This window comes from Pristiophorus japonicus, chromosome 22 (genome assembly GCF_044704955.1).
Source record: "Pristiophorus japonicus isolate sPriJap1 chromosome 22, sPriJap1.hap1, whole genome shotgun sequence".
NCBI lineage: Eukaryota > Metazoa > Chordata > Chondrichthyes > Pristiophoridae > Pristiophorus > Pristiophorus japonicus.
The window spans coordinates 65,869,355-65,897,304 of record NC_091998.1 but is presented as its reverse complement, the minus strand read 5'-3'; the positions used below and the strand labels follow the sequence as shown (position 1 = coordinate 65,897,304).

At 46.1% G+C, this 27,950-nt stretch overlaps 1 protein-coding gene across 1 annotated transcript in view; it reads left to right on the top strand.

Annotated features, from left to right (window-relative positions):
* The window catches only part of bag4 (BCL2 associated athanogene 4), a 43,013-nt gene extending 31,527 nt beyond the window's left edge, over positions 1 to 11,486 (top strand). The window contains exons 3-5 of the mRNA XM_070866321.1: positions 1,203 to 1,553; positions 4,381 to 4,716; positions 7,217 to 11,486. Coding sequence (XP_070722422.1) covers positions 1,203 to 1,553; positions 4,381 to 4,716; positions 7,217 to 7,714 — 1,185 coding nt within the window. The 3' untranslated portion in view covers positions 7,715 to 11,486. The remainder of the gene's footprint in view (positions 1 to 1,202; positions 1,554 to 4,380; positions 4,717 to 7,216) is intronic.
* Positions 11,487 to 27,950: the final 16,464 nt, after the last annotated feature.

The following is a 27,950-nucleotide window of genomic DNA, read 5'->3' as shown; positions in this document are numbered from 1 at the left end:
GGCTCACCTTGTTTGGCCACCGAAGCCTTTCACTGGAGAGGCACTATGCCTGTATCCGTTTTACTCACAGGACAGAGAGTATGCAATCTCGGTGGAACATCCAAGAAGTAACTGTCGAAATCTCGACCGTCGAAATCTCGACCTCCGAAAAGAATGACTCCGACACTTACAGCTCCGGCAGAAGTTTCTTTAATTTACTTGCTAGCAAGGAGCAGGTCACACTCAGTCAAGGGCTAAGTGAACACCTCCGCAATGGTACAGTTTCACAAGATATTTATACAGTAAAACCCAAGTTATGGCCTCTCCCTGTGTATTGGCTCTGTCTCATAGTCAGTGAATACAGATAAAGAGTTAATTACTACATCCTTGTCCTGACATGGTTTCCAGATATTTCCTTTTGTCAGGGTTATTAGTTGGCCAGCCGGCCATTACTCCATGAGAGTGAGGTGATGAGCTATTACCTGTCTTGCATTGTTCAGTTTCCTAGTCAGTTTATCTGTTTGCATCAAATGGATGAGGTCTCTACAAGAGATAATGGCTGGTGGTTTGAGTCTAGAAGATAAGGGTGGGGTGACATGGAACTCCTGTCGTGTAGACAATAGGAGAGCACCATGGGGGGGTACTTGTCTCAGCATGACTTGTCTCCTAGCTGTCTGATGGCCATCAGCCATCTCAAACCAGGTTTAGCTGTTTATGCAAGCTGACTGCTAAAATGCAGAAAGTTCTGGAAGGGCCAGGACTCCATTTTGTTATATATATATTGCAAAGAGCACACACATACCGTATGGTATCAGCTTAGATAAAAATACATTTCCACAGAGGTGAGGATTGATGTGTAAACACAGCTCGCTGCTGCTGCGATAACTGGCTCTGCTCCAGTGACCTCACAAACGACAATGCCTGTCTGCTGTTGGTCATGTCACTAAGCTGGAACTCAACGAGGTCATGGCAGAGGGAGTTGAGCGGGAGAGGGCTGCTATGGGGCGCCTCAGGCTAAGAGTTCTAAAGCGTAAACCGTGGTAATTGGGGATGGTTATTTCCCTTTAACTTCCAGAAATATATTATTCTGCGTTGAAACAATTCTGTGAGAGAATTAACTGTACATTTCTCCCCCCCCCCCCCCCCCCCTGCCCCCACTCCTCTCAGTGAACGTGTTGCTTCTCTGGTGAGTGTATAATCTCTGCGGATTGGATTTGTTTCAGGGTTTAGTCAACGGTGTGTTTTCTGCTGGGCGGGGTTCATCTCCGGGAACGGTCCAAGGCAACTCGTGGTATCCTCAAGGGCCAAGTGAAAGCATAACAGCTGAATCTATACCGAGCGAGAACGTCCAACAACAGACGTACCACCAGCACCAGCCCCACCAGCAGCAACAGCAGCCGCCCCCTCACCCTCACCCTCACCCCACTCAGCAAGCAGGACTACCAAGGCCCCCAGCCAACGGGCATGTTTCTCCCGCACAGTGGGCCCACACTCCGAGCGGGCCGCCTTCCCAGGGACTGCCGTCAAGGGCACAGACGCCAGCTCACCAGACATATCCAGCTCCGGGGCAGCGGGTAAGTGTCGGGGCAGGATGGGGGATGGGGGGGGCGTTGAGGATGTCCGCACTACGCTCCGTGGACATGTGTTTTTAAAAACAAAGCGGGTCCCGTACAATGGCAGCGGCTGAAAGATTGAGCAGTAATGCACTGCAACGAAAAACGCGTGGCTCTCGAGTCTTTTCGGTGAATTATTTTATGCACCGTAAAAATATTTGGAACTGGGCTTCTTCGCCCTTGTGGAGCGAGAACGCTGAAATCTGCAGTGTGGACGGCAGCGGTTCCTGTAACCTGCGCAGCCGAGCAGAGTCGGGAAGCTGGTCAGTCGGCTTTTCAATTGGAAAAATCGGACGTGCGCAGAATTTTGATTGGGCCACGTGCCCCCCCCCACCTGCCAAAAATGAGGGAACCTAGGTGGACGGGCTGTTAAATGTCACCAGTTGGTCCTTGTGACACCCCTTACTCATCGGCAGGTTGATGCACGTTCAGTCACAGGCCCTCGCTGTCAGAGAAGGGTTCCATGGCTTCCCATGGCCGCAGTGACTAGACTTGCCAAGTTCGTGTCTGCATTTTGTGAGTGATGGCGTAGAGAAACTAGTGGACTTTTCTGCCCAGTAAAGCTGGGGTTGGGCTGGAGCTGGGACAGACACACTCTGCCAAGTTGTTACCCCTGGTTAGGTAACGAGTGCAGAGCCTTGTTTGAACTTGGATGGTGCATCTTCTGTTGTCTTACTTGTTGACCTTAATTGAGCTTGGCGGGAGAAATGGAGCTATACCAGTAGAAATAAATGAGTGGTTGGTTAAGAAGGCTTATGGAATACTTGCCTTTATTAGTCGAGGCATAGAATACAAGAGCTGGGAGGTTATGCTTGAACTGTATGAAACACTAGTTAGGCCGCAGCTGGAGTACTGTGTGCAGTTCTGGTCACCACATTACAGGAAGGATATGATGTGATTGCACTGGAAAGGGTGCAGAGGAGATTTACAAGAATGTTGCCTGGACTGGAGAATTTTGGCTCAGGAAAGATTGGAGATGCTGGGTCTTATTTTTGGAACAGAAGCGGCTGAGGGAGACCTGATTGAGGTGTATAAAATTATGAGGGGCCTGGATAGAGTGAATAGGAAGGACCTGTTTCCCTAGGCAGAGAGGATCAACAACCAGGGGGCAAAGATTTAAAGTAATTGTGGAGGTTTAGAGGGGAAATTTCTTCACCCAGAGGGTGGTGGGGGTCTGGAACTCTCAGCCTGAAAGAGTGGTAGAGGCAGAAACCCTCACCACATTTTAAAACTTACTTGGATGTGCACCTGATTTGCTGTAACCTGCAGGGCTACAGACCAAGAGCTGGAAAGTGGGATTAGGCTGGATAGCTCTTGGTCAGCCGGCACAGACACGATGGGCTGAAATGGCCTTCTTCCGTGCTGTAAATGTCTATGATAGCCCTTATTAAAGTTGGCTGGGATACACATCAGCGACACACGTGGCCAGCCGACCAGATACTGCTTCTTTCCCATGTCCGTGTGTGTAGGCAGGCTGCTCAACCAAGGAGAGCGCGAGTACCAAACCCAATCCTCCCTTCCACAAGCAAAGCACCTCGGCTGGAAATCTGAAATCCCAACAGACCATGCCGGAAACACTCAGCAGGTCAGGCAGCGACGGTCGAGAAAGTTAGTTAACGTTTCAGGTCGATGCCCCTTCGTCGGGTGAAGGGTCACTGACCAGCGCGTTAACTCCATCTCTCTCCACAGGTGCTGCCTGACCTGTTGCGTGCTCCCAGCATTTTCTGTTTTTATTCCAATCCTCTCCATGTGATGTCCACGGGGATGGCGATTTTCCCCTTATTTTTTTTCCCCACTTCCCTAACCCAAAGCTACAGGGGCAGATTGTTGTCTCTACTGCTGCCTAAGAGCAGCTGACTGGGTATGTAATCGGGCACCCTATGATCTAGCCTGCTGCTGCACCTTCCCACTAGTCCATAACAACGTAAGAATTAGGAGCAGGAGTCGGCCATTCGGCCCTTCGAGCCTGCTCCGCCATTCAATGAGATCATGGCTGATCTTCGACCTCACTTTCCTGCACTGTCCCCATATCCCTTGATTCCCTTAATATCCAAAAATCTATCGATCTCTGCCTTGAATATACTTAACGACTGAGCCTCCACAGCCCTCTGGGGCCTCTAGAGAATTCCAAAGATTCATCACCCTCTGAGTGAAGAAGTTTCTCCTCTCAGTCCCAAATGGCTGACCCCTTATTCTGAGACACTGACCCCTGGTTCTAGACTCCCCAGCCAGAGCCCTGTAAGAATTTTTTGTTTCAATATATTCACCTCTCATTCTTCTAAACTCCAGAGAATATCGGCCTAGTCTACTCAATCTCTCCTCATAGGACAACCCCCCCATCCCAGGAATCAGTCTGGTGAGCCTTCGTTGCACTCCCTCAATGGCAAGTATATCCTTCCTTAGGTAAGGAGACCAAAACTGTGCACAGTACTCCAGGTGCGGTCTCACCGGGGCCCTATATAATTGCAGTAAGACGTCTTTTTACTCTTATACTCAAACCCTCTTGTAATAAAGGCCAACATACCATTTGCTTTCTTAATTGCTTGCTGTACCTGCATGTTATCGTTCAGTGATTCGTGTACAAGGACACCCAGGTCCCTGTGGACACCAACATTTCCTGATCTCTCATCAATCAAAAAAAAATCTTGCTTGGGCTGCCATGTGTAATGCTAACTCGTGAAAACATTCTTACAAATAAACCAAAGAGCTAATATTCTGAATCGGTAAACCTCTGCTGCAAACTTGCCTTCAGATAACACGTTCTGCCTTTTTGTTTTGCGCTGAACAGGAAATGTATGATCAACAACCTTCATATCCAGTGACCGCCGCACAATACCACTTTGGAAACCCGAGTCCTGCCCCCCAACAGTCTATGTACCCTGCCCAACATCCGCCGCCGCCTGGCCCCCAATCCCAGTCCTGGTCGCCCTCGACACAAGCGTCCCCTCTGCAACCAGCAGGACTGCCGTCCCACGACCCCTGGGCCCAGACACGAGCAGCAGGAGTGCCATCGTCTGCGGAGCAGTTCAGTCACGCAATGCCGCCTTTCGGAGGCAGCGTTGTTTCAGGAGCAGCACCAGGATGGCAGAGGCTTGCTCCGTCGCCATCCATGTATGAACAGAAAGTAAGTAATGTCCATGCACGGCCCGAGCGCAATAAGAATGTTGTGCAGACACGTGGCTCTATATGAACTCCATATAGTGAAGCCTTGGGGAGCTTGCCCTGCCCCCATTGGAAGTGGTTGAAAAAAATAGTTCATTGTAGGTTTGTGTCTCATTGAAATTTGTCAATTTAAGAACAGGACAACAAACTTCAAGTTTCCAAGAGTCAGACCCTGTCTTTGAAAATTCATCTTCCACTCCAATGTGTGGGGCTTTCCCAGTACATGTGAGTCTCCTTGTTCTTCTTTCACGAGGGAGCAGTCTCGTTGTGAGTTTCCTCCTGAATGTGGTAGGGGAGAGCAGCGGGTAAACTGGAGAGGGATTTGCTGCAAGTACCTTCCCATAGTCAGCTGGAGGAAGCCGAGAAAGAAAAGCACATGTATGTCACTGAACTTCATTGAGAACCTGTTGTGAGGTGTTCCCTAATCAGCGATGGCTAGTATTTAAAGAATTTAGACATAATTTACAACATTCCTCCAAGGCACAAAAACCCGCAGCAAAAGTGATCCAGCTGTGGCTAATAAGAGAAGTTAAAGATAGTATTAGATCAAAGGAAGAGGCTTATAATGCCAAGAGAGCAGTAAGCCTGAGGATTGGGAGGATTTTAGAATTCAGCAAAGTAGGATCAAGAAATTGATAAAGAAAGGGAAAATTGAATTTGAGAGTAAACTAGCGAGAGACATAAAAACACAGTAAAAGCTTCTATAGGTATGTAAAAAGGAAAAGATTAGCGAAAGTAAATGTGGGTTCCTTACAGGCTGAGACATGAGAAATTATAATGGGGAATAAGGAAATGGCAGAGAAATTAAACACATACTTTCTGTCTTTACGGAAGAAGACACACACAATCTCCCGGAAATAGTGGAGAACTAAGGGTCCAGTGAGAATGAGGGTCTGAAAGAAATTAGTATTAGTTTTTAAAAAAAAATAGTACTGGAGAAATTAATGGGACTGAGAGCCAATAAATCCCCTGGACCTGATGGCCTACATTCTTGGGTTTTGAAAGAGGTGGCTATAGAGATGTAGTGAATCTTTGGAATTCTCTACCCCAGGGGGCTGTGGAGGCTCAGTCTTTGAGTATATTCATAGCTCGATAGATTTTTAAATATTAAGGGATATGGGGACAGTGCAGGAAAGTGGAGTTGATGTAGGTGATCAACCATGATCTCATTGGCTGATCAGGCTCGAGGGGCCGAATGGCCGACTCTTGCTCCTAATTCTTATGTTCTTATATGCGTGTGCGCGCGTGGGTGGATGCGTGTGTGTGTGTCTCCATGTTTTATACTTATTCTCTGGTGTGACCACTGAATGGTGCCGCCTTCTCAATTTCTTCTCCCATTTTGCCGTCACAGGGATTGGCTGTGCATTGCCATCCCTTGAATCCCCCATTAAACAGTGAATGGCATCTGCACAAGATCTGCCATTTTATGGTGCTGTTTTAGTTGTGGTTTCCTTGGGTGCAGTCCATCGAGAATCTGTGAATACGGCAGTTTTCACAGAAAAGCAGCTGGAATTTTGCAATCCCTTGCCCAGAATACAGGTGAGGTTCCTCTAATCCCATGCAATAAAAACAGAATTTGACCTCTTCGGTTACCATTAACCAATGGCTCCTACTATAGTCGAATGCAATCCCCAAAGCACCAGTGAAAAATAACCCCCCAATTCCATTTAATAAGAACTGAATTGAATTTATTCAGTCACTGGGAAACAGTGGGCTGACTGTGAAATAAGCTTTCGACCTCATATCCGCAACATAACTAAGGCCGTCTATTTACGCCTCCGTAACATCGCCCCTGTCTCAGCTCATCTACTACTGAAGCCCTCATCCATGCCTTTGTTACCTCTAGACTTGACTACTCCAACGCACTCCTGGCTGGCCTCCCACATTCTACCCTACGTAAACTAGAGGTGATCCAAAATTCGGCTGCCTGTGTCCTAACTCTCCAAGTCCCCTCACCCATCACCCCCTGTGCTCACTGACCTACAGTGGCTTCTGGTTAAGCAACGCCTCTATTTCAAAATTCTCATCCTTGTTTTCAAATCCCTCCAAGGCCTTGCCCCTCCCTATCTCTGTAATCTCCTCTAGCCCCCCCCCCCCCCCCCGGCCGAGATGTCGGTGTCCTCTAATTCTGCCCTCCTGAGCATCCCAGATTATAATCGCTCAACCTTTGGTAGCCATGCCTTCTGTTGCCTGGGCCCCAAGCTCTGGAACTCCCTCCCTAAACCTCTCCGCATCTCTACCTCTCTTTCCTCTTTTAAGACGCTCCTTAAAACATACCTCTTTGACCAAGCTTTTGGTCACCTGTGCTAATTTCTACTTGTGTGACGTGGTGTCAAATGTTTTATTGTATATTACTCCTGTGAAGTGACTTGGGGCATTTCACTACATCAAAGGCGCTAGATAAATGCAAGTTTGTTTCAATGATCCTTGCTGTTTTCTGAGCAGTTTTGTCTGTCTTCCAGGATCTTCAGTATTCCTTGAATCACCAGGACCTCCGATCTCGCCTGAACAACACTAACTTTCACGGGAACGACCAATCCACTGGCTACATTCCAGCCCCAACCCCCGACCAGTTGCCAAACACGTCCCACGGCCAAAGGATGGAGTACAGCGCCCCTCCCACCGTTTACAAGATCCGAGCTGAGAACAAGAGCGCCAGGGATAAGCCTGCCGCCCCGACAAACAACGGAATGGAGCAGACTGAACTTCCCCCGCACCCAGGCCACGTCAAGGTGGAGCAAGTCCTGAGCAACGTGCAGCAGCTAGAGACGGAAGTGAATCTGTTTGACGGGAAGAGAGGAGACAAGACTTACCGCTTGCTGGAGGAGCTTCTGACCAAGCAGCTCCTGGAGGTGGACTCGGTGGAGACCAACGGTCAGGAGCATGTTCGGCAGGTTCGGAAAGAGGCCGTCCACAAGATTCAGGGCGTGCTGGACAAACTGGAGAGAATCGCAGGCTAGCAGCCGATGGGCAGTGAGCGGATAGCTCGCCAATCGCTGTAGGGATCAAAATTTCAAGTAACGTTATCAGCACTGGTGATTCACCAGGGAAACTGTATTGACAGACCAGGGCAATGCGTTCCCTGTTACAAGTAAAAGTAGTATCCTGATACCACTGTGTAGAAATCGTACTTAGTACAGACTAGGCTGTGACTTGCAGCTACACTGGATACCAACCCAGTGTGCTTAAAGGTAAATCTGTACATCCGGACCAAACCATCCAAGTGAGCATTGTCAGTTTAGTAGGAAGCAGGTGAGCATTGTAACAAAACATGACCAATTTCACGAATTCCCCTTTAAGGCAAACCTGTACAACTTTGTATCAACAGCAGACTGATTAAAGCCTTTGTTGCATCCATCATTTAAAATGATATGATAATTTCACCGTGCTTTGGCCGAAAGCAGGGGAGGGGCGTGCTCCAGTTGATCAACTCCCATCCTAAAAGGGGATAGTGAAAAGCAAGCAAATGGCTCATTCTTCAGACTGCTCAGATGTGATGGGCGATTCTTTGTCATGCTCTTGAAGAGCTTAATGGGTTTTTAAATCTTGGTATGTCAGCATGAAGGCAGTTCCATTGACATCACTGGAGCACGAGCCATATTAATTTCACAGATAAATGGCACTGCAAATGGAGTCTGGCTGGTATTTATGCTCAAGAACATTCCCAATGGACTATTTCTGACCACTTCCTGTGCACCCCCCCTCGGAGTCCTGATGGGAGCCGAAGACCGCTTGGAAAATTAAGTCGCCAGTTTCCCACGGATTCGTCACAAAGCGAAATAAAAAAAGCAAAGCGGGAAATCTGAAACCGAGACGGCGAATGCTGCAAATGTTGCCGGTCAGTCAGCAGCTGCAGGGAGCAGGCACGTTGACGTGTCGGGCAACAGCGCTTCGATCGACCAGGTCGCGCTGATGGGCTGGAGCCCGAAGCGTTAACCCGCCTGTTCTCTGCCCCTGATCGGCGTGGCGACAGCACTTTGTCTTGACATGGTCCTGTTCTTTGATCAATTGAAGCTGGATTCAATAAATAATGAGCGGCGTGAATCACTGTGCAAACGGCCCGCGTTCGGTCAGACATTCCAGCAGCAAGAGAATAATAACCAGACGTTTGCTCGCTGTAAGTGAAGCGATCAGTGTTGACTTGTATCCCCTCCTTGAGTTACTCATTGACTGAATACAGAGAGTTTCAGATTGTCACAGGTGGAGATTAGATCACCTGCAACATTACTCTCTGCCGGCCAATGGCTCAAGCTCTGGTTTCACGTTTATTGTAAGGATGACTTGGGATAGTGAATTAATGTGGGTTTTTTTTTTTAAAAAGAGCAGTAATTATTAGTGCTCGTCTACTGTTGCCTTTCTGGCTTTCCCTGGCCTCTTTCTCCAAGTTGATGCATGGATTTGTAGAGAGGAAGCAGGTGCCACATGGGAATGTACATGCGGGACAAGCCAGATTGAGCACTTCCCATTTTGACGATTGTACGATTAGTGTTGTGACACTTGCTTGTGATGGGACCGTCGCCATCCTAAGGGTTTTTTTTTGGGAAGGGGTAGGGGGGCGAGTGGTTATGGATCTGGTGGCAAGGCCATCCCTAATTGCCCTTAAATCGATGCAGTCCGTGTGGTGAAGGTACTCCCACAGTGCTGACTTTGTTGCAGCGGTTCGGTACAACTGAGTGTCTTGCTGGGCCACTTCATAGGGCAGTTAAGAGTCAATCGCATTGCTGTGGGTCTGGAGTCACGTATAGGCCAGACCGGGTAAGGACGGCAGATTTCCTTCCCTGAAGGACATCAGTGAACCAGATGGGTTTTTACAACAATGTTAGTTTTATGTCACAATTACTGGTACTAGCTTTTTATTCCAGATTTATTTAATGAACTGAATTTAAATTCCCCAGCTGCCATGGCGGGATTTGAACTCTTGTCCCCGGATTATTAGCCCAGGCCTCGCGATTACTGGTCCAGTAACATAACCACTGTGATACCGGACCCCTTAATTGGAAAGACTTTAATGGAAAGAATAATGGAGCGGGGTGTATAACGGCCAACCGATTCATAACTTGCCATTTTCTGCCCCCCACCCAAGTTAAAATAAACCTGAGGTGTGATAACTTGTCGCCAGAGAGACACAAACCAGCTACTGTGCCCTTGTTGAAAGCCCTGGTCTTGTTTTCTCCATTCTGTTCCCCATTCCCACCCCCTTATTTTTATTTTTTTTTAAACCCTGCCCACTCCATCGACCAGCAGTAACAGCATCGCCTCTTGCTCAGGCAGACCCAAGATCGCCAGACTGGTGAAGCCTGCCCCACACAGCTTCGGAGAGCAACCCAAAAAACGGCTGGACTTGGTGATGAGAATGCTGCCAGGCTGGTTACACTTGGGAGGGAGCTTCACCAGCCTCATTGTAAATGTGCCGTTTGCACCATGCAACACTCTGCTACGAACTCTCCTTGCGTTTGGATGCCCAACCAATCAATTGGTGCTCACCGTCTTGCCATTCAATGCATGTGGGGAGCGGAAGGAGAGCGAGCAAGGTGGCGACACTTTCTCTGAATGTTTTTACTTTGTATTAAGATCTCGCCACTGGCAGAGCAAGCTTCTAGGTTGCAAGGGAGCTGTGCTGGCTGTACAAGAGCATGTTCCTTATGGAGACACAGAAGAGACCCAGCCCTCGGTGGCTGTACAGCAAATGCAGAGTAGGCAGGATGGACAGAACCTTGGCAAGCCTACTCCCTCTAGCAAGCAGATGGGCCAACTGTAGAACCATGGAATATTCTGCAACCTGATTCCTCGTACCCCAACTGAAAGAAGTTGAGCAGAATGGCCGTATCAGTTGGGACAAATTATTGCTCGTCAGGCCTTCGGGCAGAGTATATTTTGCTTCAGAAGCTATCTCCTCCATAAATTCTCAACACTTTTTTTATCCCTTCGACCCTAGTCCTTCCCCCTCGATTATAAGCCCTGTGTAGCAAGCCTTCCCTACTGATTATAATCCATAATGTGTATAAAGTTGCAGGCCTCGCCGGCATATGCTTGTGAGAATGGCCATGTTCGGTTGCTTAGGATTGGGTGATTGTTATTACTAGTTGTGGGGTAGTGTGAAATATCTGTTGTCCTTCTAGTACACCAGGCTATATGCGGTTTTATATATAAATAGCTATATTCTATATGCATGATGGAACATTTTATATTTTGTTAACACTTCGAAGAACAAAGTTTAATTGGAACACAAGCATGGAGTTGAACAATATGAATATATATATATATAAATATACACAGACACACACACACACGCAATCTTGGAGCAGTGGCACAGACTGACTCAGTCCAGGATCCCGAGTTGAAGTATCTGTGCTCCGGGAGTGCAGCCCAATCCACAAGGGTCTTGCTCACTTACTTTCCGTCTAATTTTATTGTGTAACGATCTCAGGTATTTTCCAGTTCTTTGGTCACCGAATTGCAGCATTTCAAACAAAAAAGGTAGTGGGACTCACTTGTTTCAAAAGAGATGAGAAAATGTTTCTAAAGAAAATAATTTTTTGACGAGAAAAATTCTATCTTTGATATCAAAAAGCAGCATTGCTCTTTGTGAGGTTGGCCAAGCTGTTAATGGTAGATTGCGTGCTGCTGTTCATTATTGTCGCAATGTGCTCTGATGTACACGTATTGCAGTCTGGTTGTCTTTCTGTCCTTACCATGCACAGGTTTGTGCAATAAACGTCTGCTTGTGTTTTATTCTGCTGTGTAAAATTATTTTTGCCTTTAGTCGTCATCATCATAGGCGATCCCTCGAAGCGAGGATGACTTGCTTCCACGCCAAAAAGGAATGAGTTCACATGTGTTTCAATGAAGGATCCCGAACTACATCCTGAAGAGTGGAAGATGCCTGTGCCATGTTTCACGGAGGAAAAATCTGCAGAGGGACAATCCCAGGCCGAGCCCATTTGAGGAGGGGGCGATGAAAAGATTTGCCAGGGGTGCCATTTTAAAGAGAGTTGCAGGAGGCAGAGGGGGTACAGGGAAGGACTTTCGGAGCCAGGCGGCTGAAGGCACAGCTGTCAATGTTGGGGCAAAGGGAAGGGGGAATACATGGCTGGAGTCAGGAAGGGAGAGTGGCAGAGCTGGTGGAGGTTACAGAGATGGGGCACAGAAGGCCATGAAGGACAGCAGGGTGCGAATTTTAAATCTGAGGATTGGGGAGTGAGCGGGAATTGGGTGCAGGAAAGGTGGTGGATGAACTGAGAGTTTGTGGAGGGAGGCGGTTAGGTGAACATCTGGAAAGGGTTGGATCTGGCTTAAGACTGAAACCCTCTCCAGCCAGTGCTTACACGGGAATAATGGGTGAGTTTTGAGATAGTTGGGAATGCTTGTCGAACTGTACCTCAGCAGGGGAGAAATTTGAAATGTTTGGAGCCTGTACAGTTTGGGGTGATGGATCAGAAGTTTCTGTTAAAGCTCTTTGGCCACATACTGCCTGACCCGCTGAGATTTCCAGCATTTTCTGTTTTATTTCAGATTCCAGCATCAGCAGTATTTCGCTTTTGTATCTGTAGTCAGCTGTGGCTCAGTGGGTAGCATTCTCGCCTCTGAGTCAGAAGGTTGTGGGTTCAAGTCCCACTCCAGGGACTTGAGCACAAAAATCTAAGGTGACTCCCAATGCAGTGCTGAGGGAGTGCTGCACTGTTGGAGGTGCCGTCTTTCAGATGAGATGTTAAACCGAGGCCCTGTCTCCCCAAAGTGCACATAAAAACGACCCTGTTCCGAAGAAGAGCGGGGTGGAGTTCTGGTGTCTGGGCCAATATTTAATCCTCAGCCAACATCACTAAAACATGATCTGGTAATTTATTTCATTGCTGTTTGTGGGAGCTTGCTGTGCTCAAATTGGATGTTGCGTTTCCTACATTAGAACAGTCACTACACTTCTAAAGTCCTACATCACCTGTGAAGTGCTTTGGTATAGGCACTGTATAAATACAAGTTCTTGTGTCATGCCAGGTGAGATTGGGGGTGAATGGACTGTCAGTTAATAATTGGGGATGACACCACTTGCAGGGCTGTCTCCAATGGGGGAAATGCTAGGACATAATCATCAAGCAGGACCCAGCCATTTGGACAAAATGAAGCAGTCTTATTTATGCAGTGACGCGTTTCCAGACCGAGCTCATTGACACTTGGCAAATGCAGAAGACGAGGGTTGGAATTCACTCGAAATTGCGATTATCGGTGTTTAAAGTCGATGATTTCACGCTTGGGGTGGGGTGAGTAAATCAGATGGAATGGGTTCCTTTGCAAATGTAATTTTGGGGAGCTCAGTATATTGTGAAATAGTGCAATGAATGTTGGTGGCTGGGTGGTTTGAGGATGTGTATTGTGCAGTGATGCCCAGGGACTGTTTAGAATGCCCTCTGCTGTGACGGGCAAGGGGCCGAATGGAACCGCTCGCACATGTTTTCATTGGAAAGCCAGCTTTTGCAAAGCACTAACGGTCGAAAGAGATCGTGGGAACCCGGAAGGTTTACGTGAGTGAGAGGGCTCCGTTTGTTGACTGGTCGAATGGAGCTCTTTCAATCCCAGACTGAGTACACGGTGAGAGGGACTGATAGCTACCTGTCCTGTAGTCGGTCCAGCGGCAGCATGGAGATCAAGGCAGGTCAGTGTGACCACATGCAACCCTCAGCCCAACTCTTCACAACATAACATCTCCAGCCCTTCAAAATACACATCTCTTTTCCCCCCCACCACTTACCATCTCTCATCCATTTTCTCGTCTGTGAAAGAACATAAACATAAGAAATAGGAGCAGGAGTCGGCCATTCAATAAGATCATGGCTGATCTGATCTTGGTCTCAGCTCCACTTCCCCGCCCGCTCCCCATAACCCTCGACTCCCCCTTATCGCTCAAAAATCTGTCTATCTCCACCTTAAATATGTTCAATGACCCAGCCTCCACAGCTCTCTGGGATAGGGAATTCCAAAGGTTCACGACCCTCTGAGAAGAAATCGCTCCTCTTCGTTTTAAATGGGTGACCCCTTATTCTGAAACTATGCCCCCTCGGCATTGCTTCTTACTGAAACCCCGCAGTCTTCCAGTACCTGCCTGGCCAATATTTATTCCCTAACCAACATCACTAAAACATTATCTGGTCATTATCACATTGCGGTTCTTGGGAGCTTGCTATGAGTAAATTGGCTGCCACATTTCCCACATTAGTACCAATATTCCCTATAAGCGGCACTTTGTTCTGCACCACCTGTTTCTTTTGGTGCGCGCGCCCTTCAAATTTCCCTGCACGCGCGGTACTTACAGTGGAGAAGCCGGTGATAGACCTGTGCGGGACTTTCCCACTGTCGCCCAGCCACCCACCTTCAAGGGAATATTGGTCACAACACTTTGAAAGTACATAATTGGCACTTTGGGACGTCCCGGCCCATGGGAGGTGTTCTATCGGGAAGTGAGGGGAGAGCTGGCAGAGTCTCTGGCTGTGATCATCCCATCCTCCTTAGATGTGGGAACAGTGCCACAGGACTGGAGGATTACAAATGTTACATCCCAGTTCAAAAAAGGAGATGGATAAACCCAGCATCTGCAGGCCAATCAGCCTGACGTCGGTAGTAGGGGAACTTTTAGGGACAATAATCCAGGACAAAATTCAGTGTCACTTGGGAAAATATGGACTAACAAATGATAGCCAGCATGGATTTGTTAAAGGCAAAACATGTGACTAACTTGTTTGAGTTATTTGATATTCAACGGTTGGATTGGACTTTCAAAGATCATTTAATAAAGAACCACATAATAGATTTGTTCGCAAGATTGAAGCCAATGGGCTTAAAGGGACAGCGGCAGCATGGATACAAAGGGACAGAGAGTAGGGGTGAGCGGTCGTTTCTCAGACTGGAGGGAAGTATACAATGGTGTTCCCCAGGGGTCGGTAGTAGGGTCACTGCTTTTTTTGATATATAATAATGGCCTGCAGAGGGCAACATTTCAAAGTTTGCAGATGACATTAAACTCATAAATGTAATAAACAGCGAGAAGGGAAGTAACAGATGTTCGGAGGACGTAGACAGACTGGTGAAATGGGCAGGCACATGGCAGATGAAATTTAACAGAGAAGTGCGAAGTGATGCATTTTGGTAGGAAGAATGAGGGCCAATATGAACTAAAGGGTACAATTTTAAAGGGGGGTGCAGGAACAGAGACCTGGGGGTGTATGTACACAAATCTTTGAAGGTAGCAGGGAAAGTTGAGACGGCTGTTGAAGCATTTTGGATCCTTGTCGTTATAAACAGAGTGTACAAAAGGAAGAAAGTTGTGCTAAACTTTTATAAATCACTGGTTCAGCCTCATCTGGAGTATTGTCCAATTCTGGGCACCAGGCTTTAGGAAGGATGTCAAGGCCTGAGAGAGGGTGCGGAGGGGATTTTCTGGAATGGTACCAGGGATGCGGGACTTCAGTTACGTGGAGAGACTGGAAAAGCTGGGGTTGGTCTCCTCGGAGCAAAGAAGGTAAAGGGGAAATCTTAATAGAGGGGTTCAAAATCAGGAAGAGGTTTGATCGAATTTTCCAGTGGAAGCAGGTTGGGTAACCAGAGGTCACAGATTTAAGGTGATTGGCAAAAGAACCAGAGACAAGTTGAGTAGAATTTCTTTTATGCAGCAAGTTATGAGGACCTGTAAGGAAGCAGATTCAATAAATAACTTTCAAAAGGGAATTACCAGAAGTGTAAACATTTGCAAGGCTATGGGAAAAGAGCAGGAGAGTGGGATTAATTGGAAAGCATTTCAAAGATTTGGCATAGACACGATGGGCCGAATGGTCTCCCTTTGTGCTGTCATTCTATATAAATGATTCATTTACTTCATGTGAGCGCGAAGACTCAAGTGCGGGCAGTTATCCAACCATAGAGGGCATCACAGCCTTGAGCCTGATCCCTGGCCACATGTGCAAGGTCACTGTATATCAACCCGGTGCGGAACTTGGCCGATCTTCTCAGAAAAAAAAAACATAGAAACATAGAAAATAGGTGCAGGAGTAGGCCATTCATCCCTTCGAGCCTGCACCACCATTCAATAAGATCATGGCTAAACATTCATCTCAGTACCCCTTTCCTGCTTTCTCTCCATACCCCTTGACCCCTTTAGTTGTACGGGCCATATCTAACTCCCTCTTGAATATATCCAGTGAACTGGCATCAACAACTCTCTGTGGTAGGGAATTCCACAGATTAACAACTCTGAGTGAAGAAGTTTCTCCTCATCTCAGTCCTAAATGGCTTACCCCCTATCCTTAGACTATGTCCCCTGGTTCTGGACTTCCCCAACATCGGGAACATTCTTCCTGCATCGAACCTGTCCCGTCCCGTCAGAATCTTATATGTTTCTATGAGATCCCAGTCGATCCAGTCTCTCCTCATATGTCAGTCCAGCCATCCCGGGAATCAGTCTGGTGAACCTTCGCTGCACTCCCTCAATAGCAAGAACGCCCTTCCTCGGATTTGAAGACCAAAACTGAACACAATATTCCAGATGAGGCCTCACCAAGACTGTACAACTGCAGTAAGACCTCCCTGCTCCTATACTGAAATCCCCTAGCTATGAAGGCCAACATACCATTTGCCTTCTTCACCACCTGTTGTACCTGCATGCCAACTTTCAATGACTGATGTACCACGACACCCAGGTCTCGCTGCACCTCCCCTTTTCCTAATCTGACGCCATTCAGATAATATTCTGCCTTCGTGTTTTTGCCACCAAAGTGGATAACCTCACATTTATCCACATTATACTGCATCTGCCATGCATTTGCCCACTCACCTAACCTGTCCAAGTCACCCTGCAACCTCTTAGCATCCTCCTCACAGCTCACACCACCACCCAGTTTAGTGTCATCTGTAAACTTGGAGATATTACACTCAATTCCTTCATCTAAATCATTGATGTATATTGTGAATAGCTGGGGTCCCAGCACTGAGCCCTGTCATACCCCACAAGTCACTGCCTGCCATTCTGAAAAGGACCCGTTTATCCCGACTCTCTGCTTCCTGTCTGCCAACCAGTTCTCTATCCACGTCAGTACATTACCCCCAATACCATGTGCTTTAATTTTGCACACCAATCTCTTGTGTGGGACCTTGTCAAAAGCCTTTTGAAAGTCCAAATACACCACATCCACTGGTTCTCCCTTGTCCACTCTACTAGTTACATTCTCACAAAATTCCAGAAGATTTGTCAAGCATGATTTCCCTTTCGTAAATCCATGCTGACTCGGACCGATCCTGTCACTGCTTTCCAAATGCGCTGCTATTTCATCTTTAATAATTGATTCCAACATTTTCCGCACCACCGATGTCAGGCCAACCGGTCTATAATTACCCGTTTTCTCTCTCCTTTTTTTAAAAATAGTGTTACATTAGCTACCCTCCAGTCCATAGGAACTGATGCAGAGTCGATAGACTGTTGGAAAATGATCACCAATGCATCCACTATTTCTAGAGCCATAAGAATTAGGAGCAGGAATAGGCTATTCGGCCCTTCAAGCCTACTCCACCATTCAATATAATGGCTGATCTTCGACCTCAACTCCACTTTCCTGCACTATACCTTGATTCTCTCAATGCCCAAAAATCTATCGATCTCAGTCTTGAATATACTCAAAGACTGAGCCTCCACAGCCCTCTGGGGTAGGGAATTCCAAAGATTCACAACCCTCTGAGTGAAGAAATTTCTCCTCATCTCAGTCCTAAATGGCCGACCCCTTATTCTGAGACTGTGACCCCTGGTTCTAGACTCTCCAGCCCGGGGGAAACATCTTCCCAACATCTACTCTGTCAAGTACTTTAAGATTTTTACTTTTTCAATAAGATCACCTCTCATTCCTCTAAACTCTATGGGAGATAGGCCTAGTCCAATGTCCCCATTCATTTTTTTGGGTGTTCAGTCCCTTTAAGGGGCTCCGGGGGCCCATTCAAAATACCGTGCGTGCGCGGTTTTTCCCATTTAACGGCCGCTGAGCAGAAACTCCAGAGTGATGCGCGGCTGCACAGCTTAAAGGGAATATCGGCCTAGTCTACTCAATCTCTCCTCATTGGGCAATCCCCACATCCCAGGAATCAGTCTGGTGAACCTTCGTTGCACTCCCTCTATGGCAAGTATATCCTTCCTTAGGTAAGGTGACCAAAACTGTACACAATACTCCAGGTGCCTCACCAGGGCCCTGTATACTCCAATCCCTTTGCAATAAAGGCCAACATACCATTTGCTTTTCTAATTGCTTGCTGTACCTGCATGTTAACTTTCAGTGATTCGTGTATGAGGACACCCAGATCCCTCTGAATACCAACATGTCCCAATCTCTCACCTTTTAAAAAATACTCTGCTTTTCTATTTTTCCTACCAAAGTGAGTAATTTCACATTTCCCCACGTTGTATTCCATTTGTCACGTTCTTGCCTCTCACTGAGACAGTTCAGAGAGCCCCAAAAGCTGCCCCAACTCAGATTATTTAACTCGGCCCAGACCAGCGATCTGAGTAAGCAAGCCCTGATCTGAGGTTCAGGGCCACACAAAGCCACTCAGGGAGCTGCAGACAACAATAACCGGTATTTATACAGCATCTTTAACATAGTCCTCCCAGGGGCTTTGTAGGATCTTGCGGAGACATCGCTGGTGGTAGTTCTCCAGCGACTTGAGGTGTCTACTGTACATGGTCCATGTCTCTGAGCCATACAGGAGGGCGGGTATTACTACAGCCCTGTAGACCATGAGTTACACCAACATTAGTGTCCTCGACCAGGCCAACATCCCCAGCATTGAAGCACTAACCACACTTGATCAGCTCCGCTGGGCAGGCCACATTGTTCATATACCAGACATGAGGCTCCCAAAGCAAATGCTCTACTCGGAACTCCTTCATGGCAAACGAGCCAAAGGTGGGCAGCGGAAACGTTACAAGGACACCCTCAAAGCATCCCTGATAAAGTGCAACATCCCCACCGACACCTGGGAGTCCCTGGCCAAAGGCCAGTCCGCCCTAAGTGGAGGAAGTGCATCCGGGAGGGCGCTGAGCACCTCGAGTCTCATCGCCAAGAGCATGCAGAAATCAAGCGCAGGCAACGGAAGGAGCGTGCGGCAAAACAGTCCCACCTACCCCTTCCCTCAATGACTCTCTGTCCCACCTGTGACAGAGACTGTGGTTCCCGTATTGGACTGTTCAGCCACCTAAGGACTCATTTTAAGAGTGGAAGCAAGTCTTCCTCGATTCCGAGGGACTGCCTATGATGATGATTAACGTAGTAAAATGTCCCAAAGCGTTTCACAGGAGTGTTATCAAACAAAATCTGACACCGAACCACATAAGGTCATTGGGGCAGATGTCCAAAAGCTTAGTGCTTGAAGCACCTTGGGATGTTTTACTGCATTAAAGGTGCTATATAAATAAAAGTTGTTGTTGTTGTAGCAGAAACAAGATCTCAGGCACAAACAGTTCCTGTTTTTTTTGGTCTGCCGGTCTGACACATATCCTGTTTTCTGAGGATTGCACGGTAATACAGTAACTAGAATCCCAAGTTTGAAAAGAGAGTGGCAAGTATTGAGCAGCTATTGAAAGGAACCAGCAGATGATGTGACGTGAATGATGATCACAGAGCCCCAGCGACAACAGAATAATCAACATGGTTTTTCCGTTTTTATTGTGTTCTCAACAAACTACGTTGATATTTTCCGAAGCTATTACAGAAGCAGGTTCATGTTGACTATGATGTCATGATGTCTTCCCCAACGCCTCTCCACCACTGTCCAGCTGGGTGGGACTGCACTCGCCTGGTTCCATTCTTATCTACCTAACTGTAGCCACAGAATCTCCTTCAACGGTTTCTCTTTCCGCCCCCGCATCGTTACCTCTGGTGTCCCCCAAGGATCTATCCTTGGCCCCCAACTATTTCTTATCTACATGCTGCCCCTTGGTGACAGCATCTGAAAACACAACGTCAGTTTCCTCTACCTCACCAACACTTCTCTCGACCCCTCCACGGTCTCGAAATTGTCAGACTGCTTGTCCGACATCCAGTTCTGGATGAGCAGAAATTTTCTCCAATTAAATATTGGGAAGACCGAAGCCATTGTTTTCCCCTTCATAAAATCGTGTTGACTCTGCCTAATCACGTTATGATTTTCCAAGTGCCTTGTTACCACGTCCTTAATAATAGATTCTGTCATTTGCTACCTTCCAATCCAGAATCTAGGGAATTCTGGAAGATTAAAACCAATGCATCCACTGTCTCTGTAGTTGTTGCTTCCCCACAATTTCCAGTATTTCCTTTGTGTCTTCTACTGTGAGGACAAATCTAAAACAATGACCCTGAAATTCCAATGTCCCGGGTCGGTACGAAGTTCCTACGGACCCGGGAAGGCATCAGAAAAGCTGGGTTTCAACGTGCAATGTGCATGCACTGAAAACCGGCTTTTCCAATCTGTCAAGTTTCTGGCTTGACAGAACTTGCACATATCGGGAGCGAGTCCACTTGCAGGGCAAGATTTCCGATATTTAAGCATATCTTACCCTGCAAATGTCCTTTAAAATCTTGCATCTAAAAAAGCAGATGTATAGCCTACTGTTACAGGCGCAAGTGTTTAAAAATACACAAACATTTAAAAATAAAGTTATAAAAACGCATTTTATTTTTTAAAACCCTTCCCACTACAGTAAGTTTATTTAAGGCTTAATTTAAAAAACTTTTAAAAAAGTCGGGAAAATATTTTTTTTATAAGAACTTTAATTTAAATGAATGTTAAATATGTAGTTTATTTTCTGTTTTTTACTGCGTTTTGGGTATTTGGGGCGGTGGGGGTTCTCTTTCATAGTAACAGGAATTCCAGATTTACGCAACTCCTATTACTATGAATGAGAATCGACACCACACCTGATTGGCTGCTGTCTCCAGCTCCCGGCCTGCGCACGTCCCCACGTGCACGCGCTGCGACGCGATGCGACGCGCAGTCACGGGAGGCCTCAGGCTCGGAAGTTCCAACGGGCGCAGCAGCAACAGGTAAGTGCGCATCTTTTTTCTCTTTTTCTGTCATTTGCTCGCGGGAAGAGCTCGAACAGAATTTCAGGCCCATTGTTTAGCGTCTCTGCCATTTGCTTATTCTCTGTTATAATTTCTCCTGTCTCTGCCTCTTTACTTTTACTACTCTCTTCCTTTTTACATACTTTTAAAAGCTCTTACAATCTGTTTTTATATTTTTTGCTGGTTTACTCATTCTATTTTCTCCTTCATTATCAATCTCTTGGTCATCCTTTCCTGATTTTTCCCAATCCTCAGGATTACTACTTTTTTTTAGCAACATTTTAAGCCTCTTCATGTAATCTAATACTTTCCTTCACTTCTCTAGTGAGCCATGATTGTACGACTTTTCAAGTGGAGTTTTTATTCCTCAAGAGAATGTATATTAGCTGATAATTATGAATTATTTCTTTAAATGTTTGCTACTGCTTACCTATATCAGCCAACTCACTTCTCATACCTACGTAATTGGCTTTATTTAAATTTAAGACCCTCAAACTCAGTATGAAATTCTATCATATTATGATCATCCCCAGAGGATCCGATACTATAAGATTACTCGTTAACACTGCCTCGTTACACATTACTAGGTATAAAATAGCTTGTCTCTCGTTGATTCCTTGACACATTGTTCTAGAAAACTGTCTCATAAGAACATAAGGTTTAGGAACAGGAGTAGGCCATCTAGCCCCTCGAGCCTGCTCCGCCATTCAACAAGATCATGGCTGATCTGGCCGTGGACTCAGCTCCACTTACCCGCCCGCTACCCATAACCCTTAATTCCCTTATTGGTTAAAAATCTATCTATTTGTGATTTGAATACATTCAATGAGCTAGCCTCAACTGCTTCCTTGGGCAGAGAATTCCACAGATTCACAATCCTCTGGGAGAAGAAATTCCTTCGCAACTGGGTTTTAAATTGGCTCCCCCGTATTTTGAGGCTGTGCCCCTTAGTTCTAGTCTCCCCGACCAGTGGAAACAACCTCTCTGCCTCTATCTTGTCTATCCCTTTCATTATTTTAAATGTTTCTATAAGATCACCCCTCATCCTTCTGAACTCCAACGAGTAAAGACCCAGTCTACTCAATCTATCATAAGGTAACCCCCTCATCTCCGGTATCAGACTAGTGAATCGTCTCTGTACCCCTTCCAAAGCTAGTATATCCTTCCTTAAGTAAGGTGACCAAAACTGCACACAGTACTCCAGGTGCAGCCTCACCAATACCCTGTACAGTTGCAGCAGGACTTCCCTGCTTTTGTATTCCATCCCTCTCACAATGAAGGCCAACATTCCATTCACCTTCCTGATTACCTGCTGCACCTGCAAACTAACTTTTTGGGATTCATGCACAAGGACCCCCAGGTCCCTCTGCACCGCAGCATGTTGTAATTTCTCCCCATTCAAATAATATTCCCTTCTACTGTTTTTTTTGCCAAGGTGGATGACCTCACACTTTCCGACATTGTATTCCATCTGCCAAACCTTAGCCCATTTGCTTAACCTATCTAAATCTCTTTGCAGCCTCTCTGTGTCCTCTACACAACCCGCTTTCCCACTAATCTTTGTGTCATCTGCAAATTTTGTTACACTACACTCTGTTCCCTCTTCCAGGTCATCTATGTATATTGTAAACAGTTGTGGCCCCAGCACCGATCCCTGTGGCACACCACTAACCACCGATTTCCAACCCGAAAAGGACCCATTTATCCCGACTCTCTGCTTTCTGTTAGCTAGCCAATTCTCTATCCATGCTAATACATTTCCTCTGACTCCGCATACCTTTATCTTCTGCAGTCACCTTTTGTGTGGCACCTTATCGAATGTCTTTTGGAAATCCAAATACACCACATCCATCGGTACACCTCTATCCACCATGCTCGTTATATCCTCAAAGAATTCCAGTAAATTTGTTAAACATGATTTCCCTTCATGAATCCATGTTGCGTCTGCTTGATTGCACTATTCCTATCTAGATGTCCCGCTATTTCTTCCTTAATGATAGTTTCAAGCATTATCCCCACCACAGATGTTAAACTAACTGGCCTATAGTTACCTGCCTTTTGTCTGCCCCCTTTTTTAAACAGAGACGTTACATTAGCTGCTTTTCAATCCGATGGTACCTCCCCAGAATCCAGAGAATTTTGGTAGATGATAACGAATGCATCTGCGATAACTTCCGCCATTTCTTTTAATACCCTGGCATGTATTTCATCAGGACCAGGGAACTTGTCTACCTTGAGATCCATTAGCCTGTCCAGCACTACCCCCCTAGTGATAGTGATTATCTCAAGGTCCTCCCTTCCCACATTCCCGTGACCAACAATTTTTGGCATGGTTTTTGTGTCTTCCACTGTGAAGACCGAAGCAAAATAATTGTTTAAAGTCTCAGCATTTCCACATTTCCCATTATTAAATCCCCCTTCTCATCTTCTAAGGGACCAACATTTACTTTAGTCACTCTTTTCCGTTTTATATATCGGTAAAAGCTTTTACTATCTGTTTTTATGTTTTGTGCAAGTTTACTTTCGTAATCTATCTTTCCTTTATTTATTGCTTTCTTAGTCATTCTTTGCTGTCGTTTAAAATTTTCCCAATCTTCTAATTTCCCACTAACCTTGGCCACCTTATACGCATTGGTTTTTAATTTGATACTCTCCTTTATTTCCTTGGTTATCCACGGCTGGTTATCCCTTCTCTTACATCCTTTCTTTTTCACTGGAATATATTTTTGTTGAGCACTATGAAAGAGCTCCTTAAAAGTCCTCCACTGTTCCTCAATTGTGCCACCGTTTAGTCTGTGTTCCCAGTCTACTTTAGTCAATTCTGCCCTCATCCCACTGTAGTCCCCTTTGTTTAAGCATAGTACGCTCGTTTGAGACATAACTCAATCTGTATTACAAATTCAACCATACTGTGATCACTCATTCCAAGAGGATCTTTTACTAGGAGATCATTTATTATTCCTGTCTCATTACACAGGACCAGATCTAAGATAGCTTGCTCCCTTGTAGGTTCTGTAACATACTGTTCTAAGAAACTATCCCGTATGCATTCTATGGATTCCTCCTCAAGGTTACCCCGTGTGATTTGATTTGACCAATCGATATGTAGGTTAAAATCCCCCATGACTACTGCCGTTCCTTTTTCACATGCATCCATTATTCCCTTGATTATTGTCCGCCCCACCGTGAAGTTATTATTTGGGGGCCTATAAACTACGCCCACCAGTGACTTTTTCCCCTTACTATCTCTAATCTCCACCCACAATGATTCAACATTTTGTTCATTAGAGCCAATATCATCTCTCACAACTGCCCTGATATCATCCTTTATTAACAGAGCTACCCCACCTCCTTTCCCTTCTTGTCTATCTTTCCGAATTGTCAGATACCCCTGTATGTTTAACTCCCAGTCTTGGCCACCCTGCAACCACGTTTCTGTAATGGCCACCAAATCATACCCATTTGTAATGATTTGTGCCATCAACTCATTTACTTTATTTTCGGTAGAGTGTTTTAATACTAGTTTTTAAACCATGATTTTTAGTTTTGACCCCTCCTGCAGCCCCTTTATATTGTCCCTTCCTGTCACCTTGTGGTTTACACTTACCCCAGTGCTACTCTGCTCTGTTGTCTCCTGCCTTTTGCATTCTTTCTTGGGGTCCTGTTCATCTGAGCTCTCACCCACTCTAACTAGCTCAGAGCCCTCTCCTGGGTTCCGAATACTCCTCGCATTGAGGTACCGAGCTTGCCTTTTTATTTCACTTTGACCCTTTAGAATTTTGCTGTACAGTGGAACTTTTTGTTTTTTGCCTTGGGTTTCTTTGCCCTCCACTTTTACTCATCTCCTTTCTGTCTTTTGCTTCTGTCTCCATTTTGTTTCCCTCTGTCTCCCTGCATTGGTTCCCATCCCCCTGCCATATTAGTTTAACTCCTCCCCAACAGCACTAGCAAACACTCCCCCTAGGACATTGGTTCCGGTCCTGCCCAGGTGCAGACCGTCCGGTTTGTACTGGTCCCACCTCCCCCAGAACCGGTTCCAATGCCCCAGGAATTTGAATCCCTCCCTTCTGTACCACTGCTTAAGCCACGTATTCATCTGAGCTATCCTGCGCTTTCTACTCTGACTAGAATGTATTCCATGAACTCATCCTCCAAATTATTTTTGCCAATTTGGTTTGCCCAGTCTGTATAAAGATTAAAGTCCCCAGGATTATTGCATTGCCCTTGTTATATGCTCCTCTAATTTCCTGGTTTATACTCTGTCCAACATCATGATTACTGTTAGGGGGCATATAATTGACTCCCACCAGGATTTTCTGCCCTTTGATATTTCTTAGCTCCATCCATGAGGATTCTACATCCTGATTTTCTGGACGAAGATCTTTGGCAGGGTGAGTCAGCTTGTTTTGCCTTGAGTCCATTGTACCAGCGACTCGATGGGCCAAATGGCCTCCTTCTGTGCTGTAACCATTCCATGATTCTTTGATTATCCAATGGACTGCACAGTGCATGTCATGCTATAAGAAACCATTAGATGTCGCTACAGGTTCAGCTTTTACAGAACACATCTCCCACAAACTGCCAACGGTGTCATTTCTCAATGGAACCCAAATAGAGGACCCCTGAGAGATATTTTCCCAATAGGTGTCGGCTATTAAGGTCATAAAAAAGGATATTGGAAAGCTGTGTTTTATACATGAGGGCATTGAATATTAAAATGATGCTAAATTTGGACATGACATTAGGGGTGTATGGACACAAATCTTTGAAGGTGACAGGACAACTTGAGAAGGCTGTTTAAAAAAAATGCATATGGGATCTGGGCTTTATTATATTAATAGAGTATAAAAGCAAGGGGGTGTTAAACCTTTATAAAACACTGGTTAGGCCTCAGCTGGAGTATTATGTTGAATTCCAGGCACCAGACTTTCGAACAGATGTCAAGACATTGGAGAGGTGCAGAAGAGATTGACCAGAATGGTACCAGGGATGAGGGGCTTCGGTTATCAGGATAGACTGAAGAAGCTGGACTTGCTCTCCCTAGTGCAGAGAAGGTTAAGGGGAGATTTGATAGAGACGTTCAAAATCATGAGGGGTTTCGATCGAGTACATAAAGACAAACTGTTTCCAGTTGCAGGAAAGTTGGTAACTAGGGGGCACAGATTTAAGGTGATTGTCAAGGGAACCAGAGGTGACATGAGAAAACCTTTATGCAGCGAGTTGTTGTGATCGGGAACACACCGCCTGAAAGGGTGGTGGAAACAAGCGCTATAGTAAGTCGAAAGAGAATTGGATAAATACTTGAAGGGAAAAAATGACAGGGGCTGTGGGGAACGAACGGGGGAGTTGGACTCATTGGATCGCTCTACCAAAGAGCCTGCACGATAGGCTGAATGGCTTCCTTCAATGCTGTATCATTCTATCATTCTCCTACTGAGCACCCGACATCAACACAGGCACGGTGGATCTTATGGTCAGCTGGAGCCATCAACTCATTCCTCTCCCCCACTGAGTTATGAAGATATGTGAAGGAGGGAAATAATATAGATGTTCCAATGTAAACTGGGTATGTTCTGTCATCTCATGTTCTCTCATTTTCCTTCCACTGTAGATTATGTGCCCACTACACCCTTAACTCACCCTCACTCCTGCTGAAACCCTCCCCTTGAGGATTGACTTTTTAAATGCTCCACTCTCCACCTTTCACCACCCTGAGCCAAACCAGAACTCTGCTGTTCGAGTTCCCTGTCACACATCCCGTCGTCCTTGCCAACCATCACTATGCCCCAGCGGATTGACTTCAAGAGCCTTGAATTGGTTTTAAAGTCCCTCCATGACCTTGCTCCGCCCTCTCGTAAAAATCTTCTCCAGACGAATATCCCAGGCCATACTTTCTACTGCTCTGACTCCACATTACTGCTTGTCTCCTTCCCCATCACCATTGGAGGCCATCTTTCAGCCATTGCACCTCTGACTTGTCAAATGTCCTGCACTTCGCTGCTTCTAAGCAACTCCTAAAACCCTATCCGCTTGACTTAGCCTGGAATTGCTGTTCCTGCTGAGAGTCAATCTCTTTCCCTGTACTGCCGTGAGATGATCTCTCCTCTGGTTCAGTTCTAAGTCCCACTTCAGAATTTGAGTACTCAGACGAGGCCAACACACCAGTGTAGTATTGGAGGGGGTGCTGCATTGTCAGAGGTGCTGTCCTTTCAAGTGAGGTATTGAACCAAATCTCGGGTAGATGTTAAATTTTCCATGGCACCAATTAAAGAAGAGCAGGGAGTGCTCCCTAGGGTAGTGGCCATCTTGATTGACCGGTCACCTCATTGCTGTTCATGAGATGTTACTGTGGATCATGGCCATTGCACTTGAAGCTAATTCAGCACAAGCAAAGTGCTTGGAGAGTTTTCGAGCGATGTGACAGGCTGCAGTTTGTTGTATTTGAGAGAAATTCAAAGCGTCATTGATCAAGTTAAGCGAGATACTAATTAATGGTCCCTTTCTGTGCTTGCAGCTTCGGATGTGGATCTGTCCAGCGCTGTCTGCCTTGGCCTGGTTGAAGGAGTTGTTGGGAAATTTCAGTTTCACACAAGTAAGGCTGTATGCGTTGTGATCACAGGGGCCCAAGTTATTAACATAAGAGCATAAGAACTAGGAGCAGGAGTCGGCCATTTGGCCCCTCGAGCCTGCTCCGCCATTCAATAAGATCATGGCTGATCTACCTCAACTCCACCTTCCCATAATCCCTAATTCCCTTCGTTCCCAAAAAATGTATTGACCTCTGTCTTGAATATACTCAACAACTGAGCCTCCACAGCCCTCTGGGGTAGAGAATTCCAAATATTCACCATCCTTTGAGTGAAGAAGTTTCTCCTCAGCTCAGTCCTAAATGGCAGACCCTTATTCTGAGACTGTGACCCCTGGTTCTCGATACTCCAGCCTGGTGAAACATTTCCCAGCATTAACCCTGTCAAGCCACTTAAGAATTATGTTTCAATTAGATCACCTCTCATTCTTCTAAACCCCAGGGAATATAGGCCAGTCTACTCAATCTCTCCTCATAGGGCAATCCCCTCATTCCAGGAAACAGTCTAGTGAACCTTTGTTGCACTCCCTCTAAGGCAAGTATGTC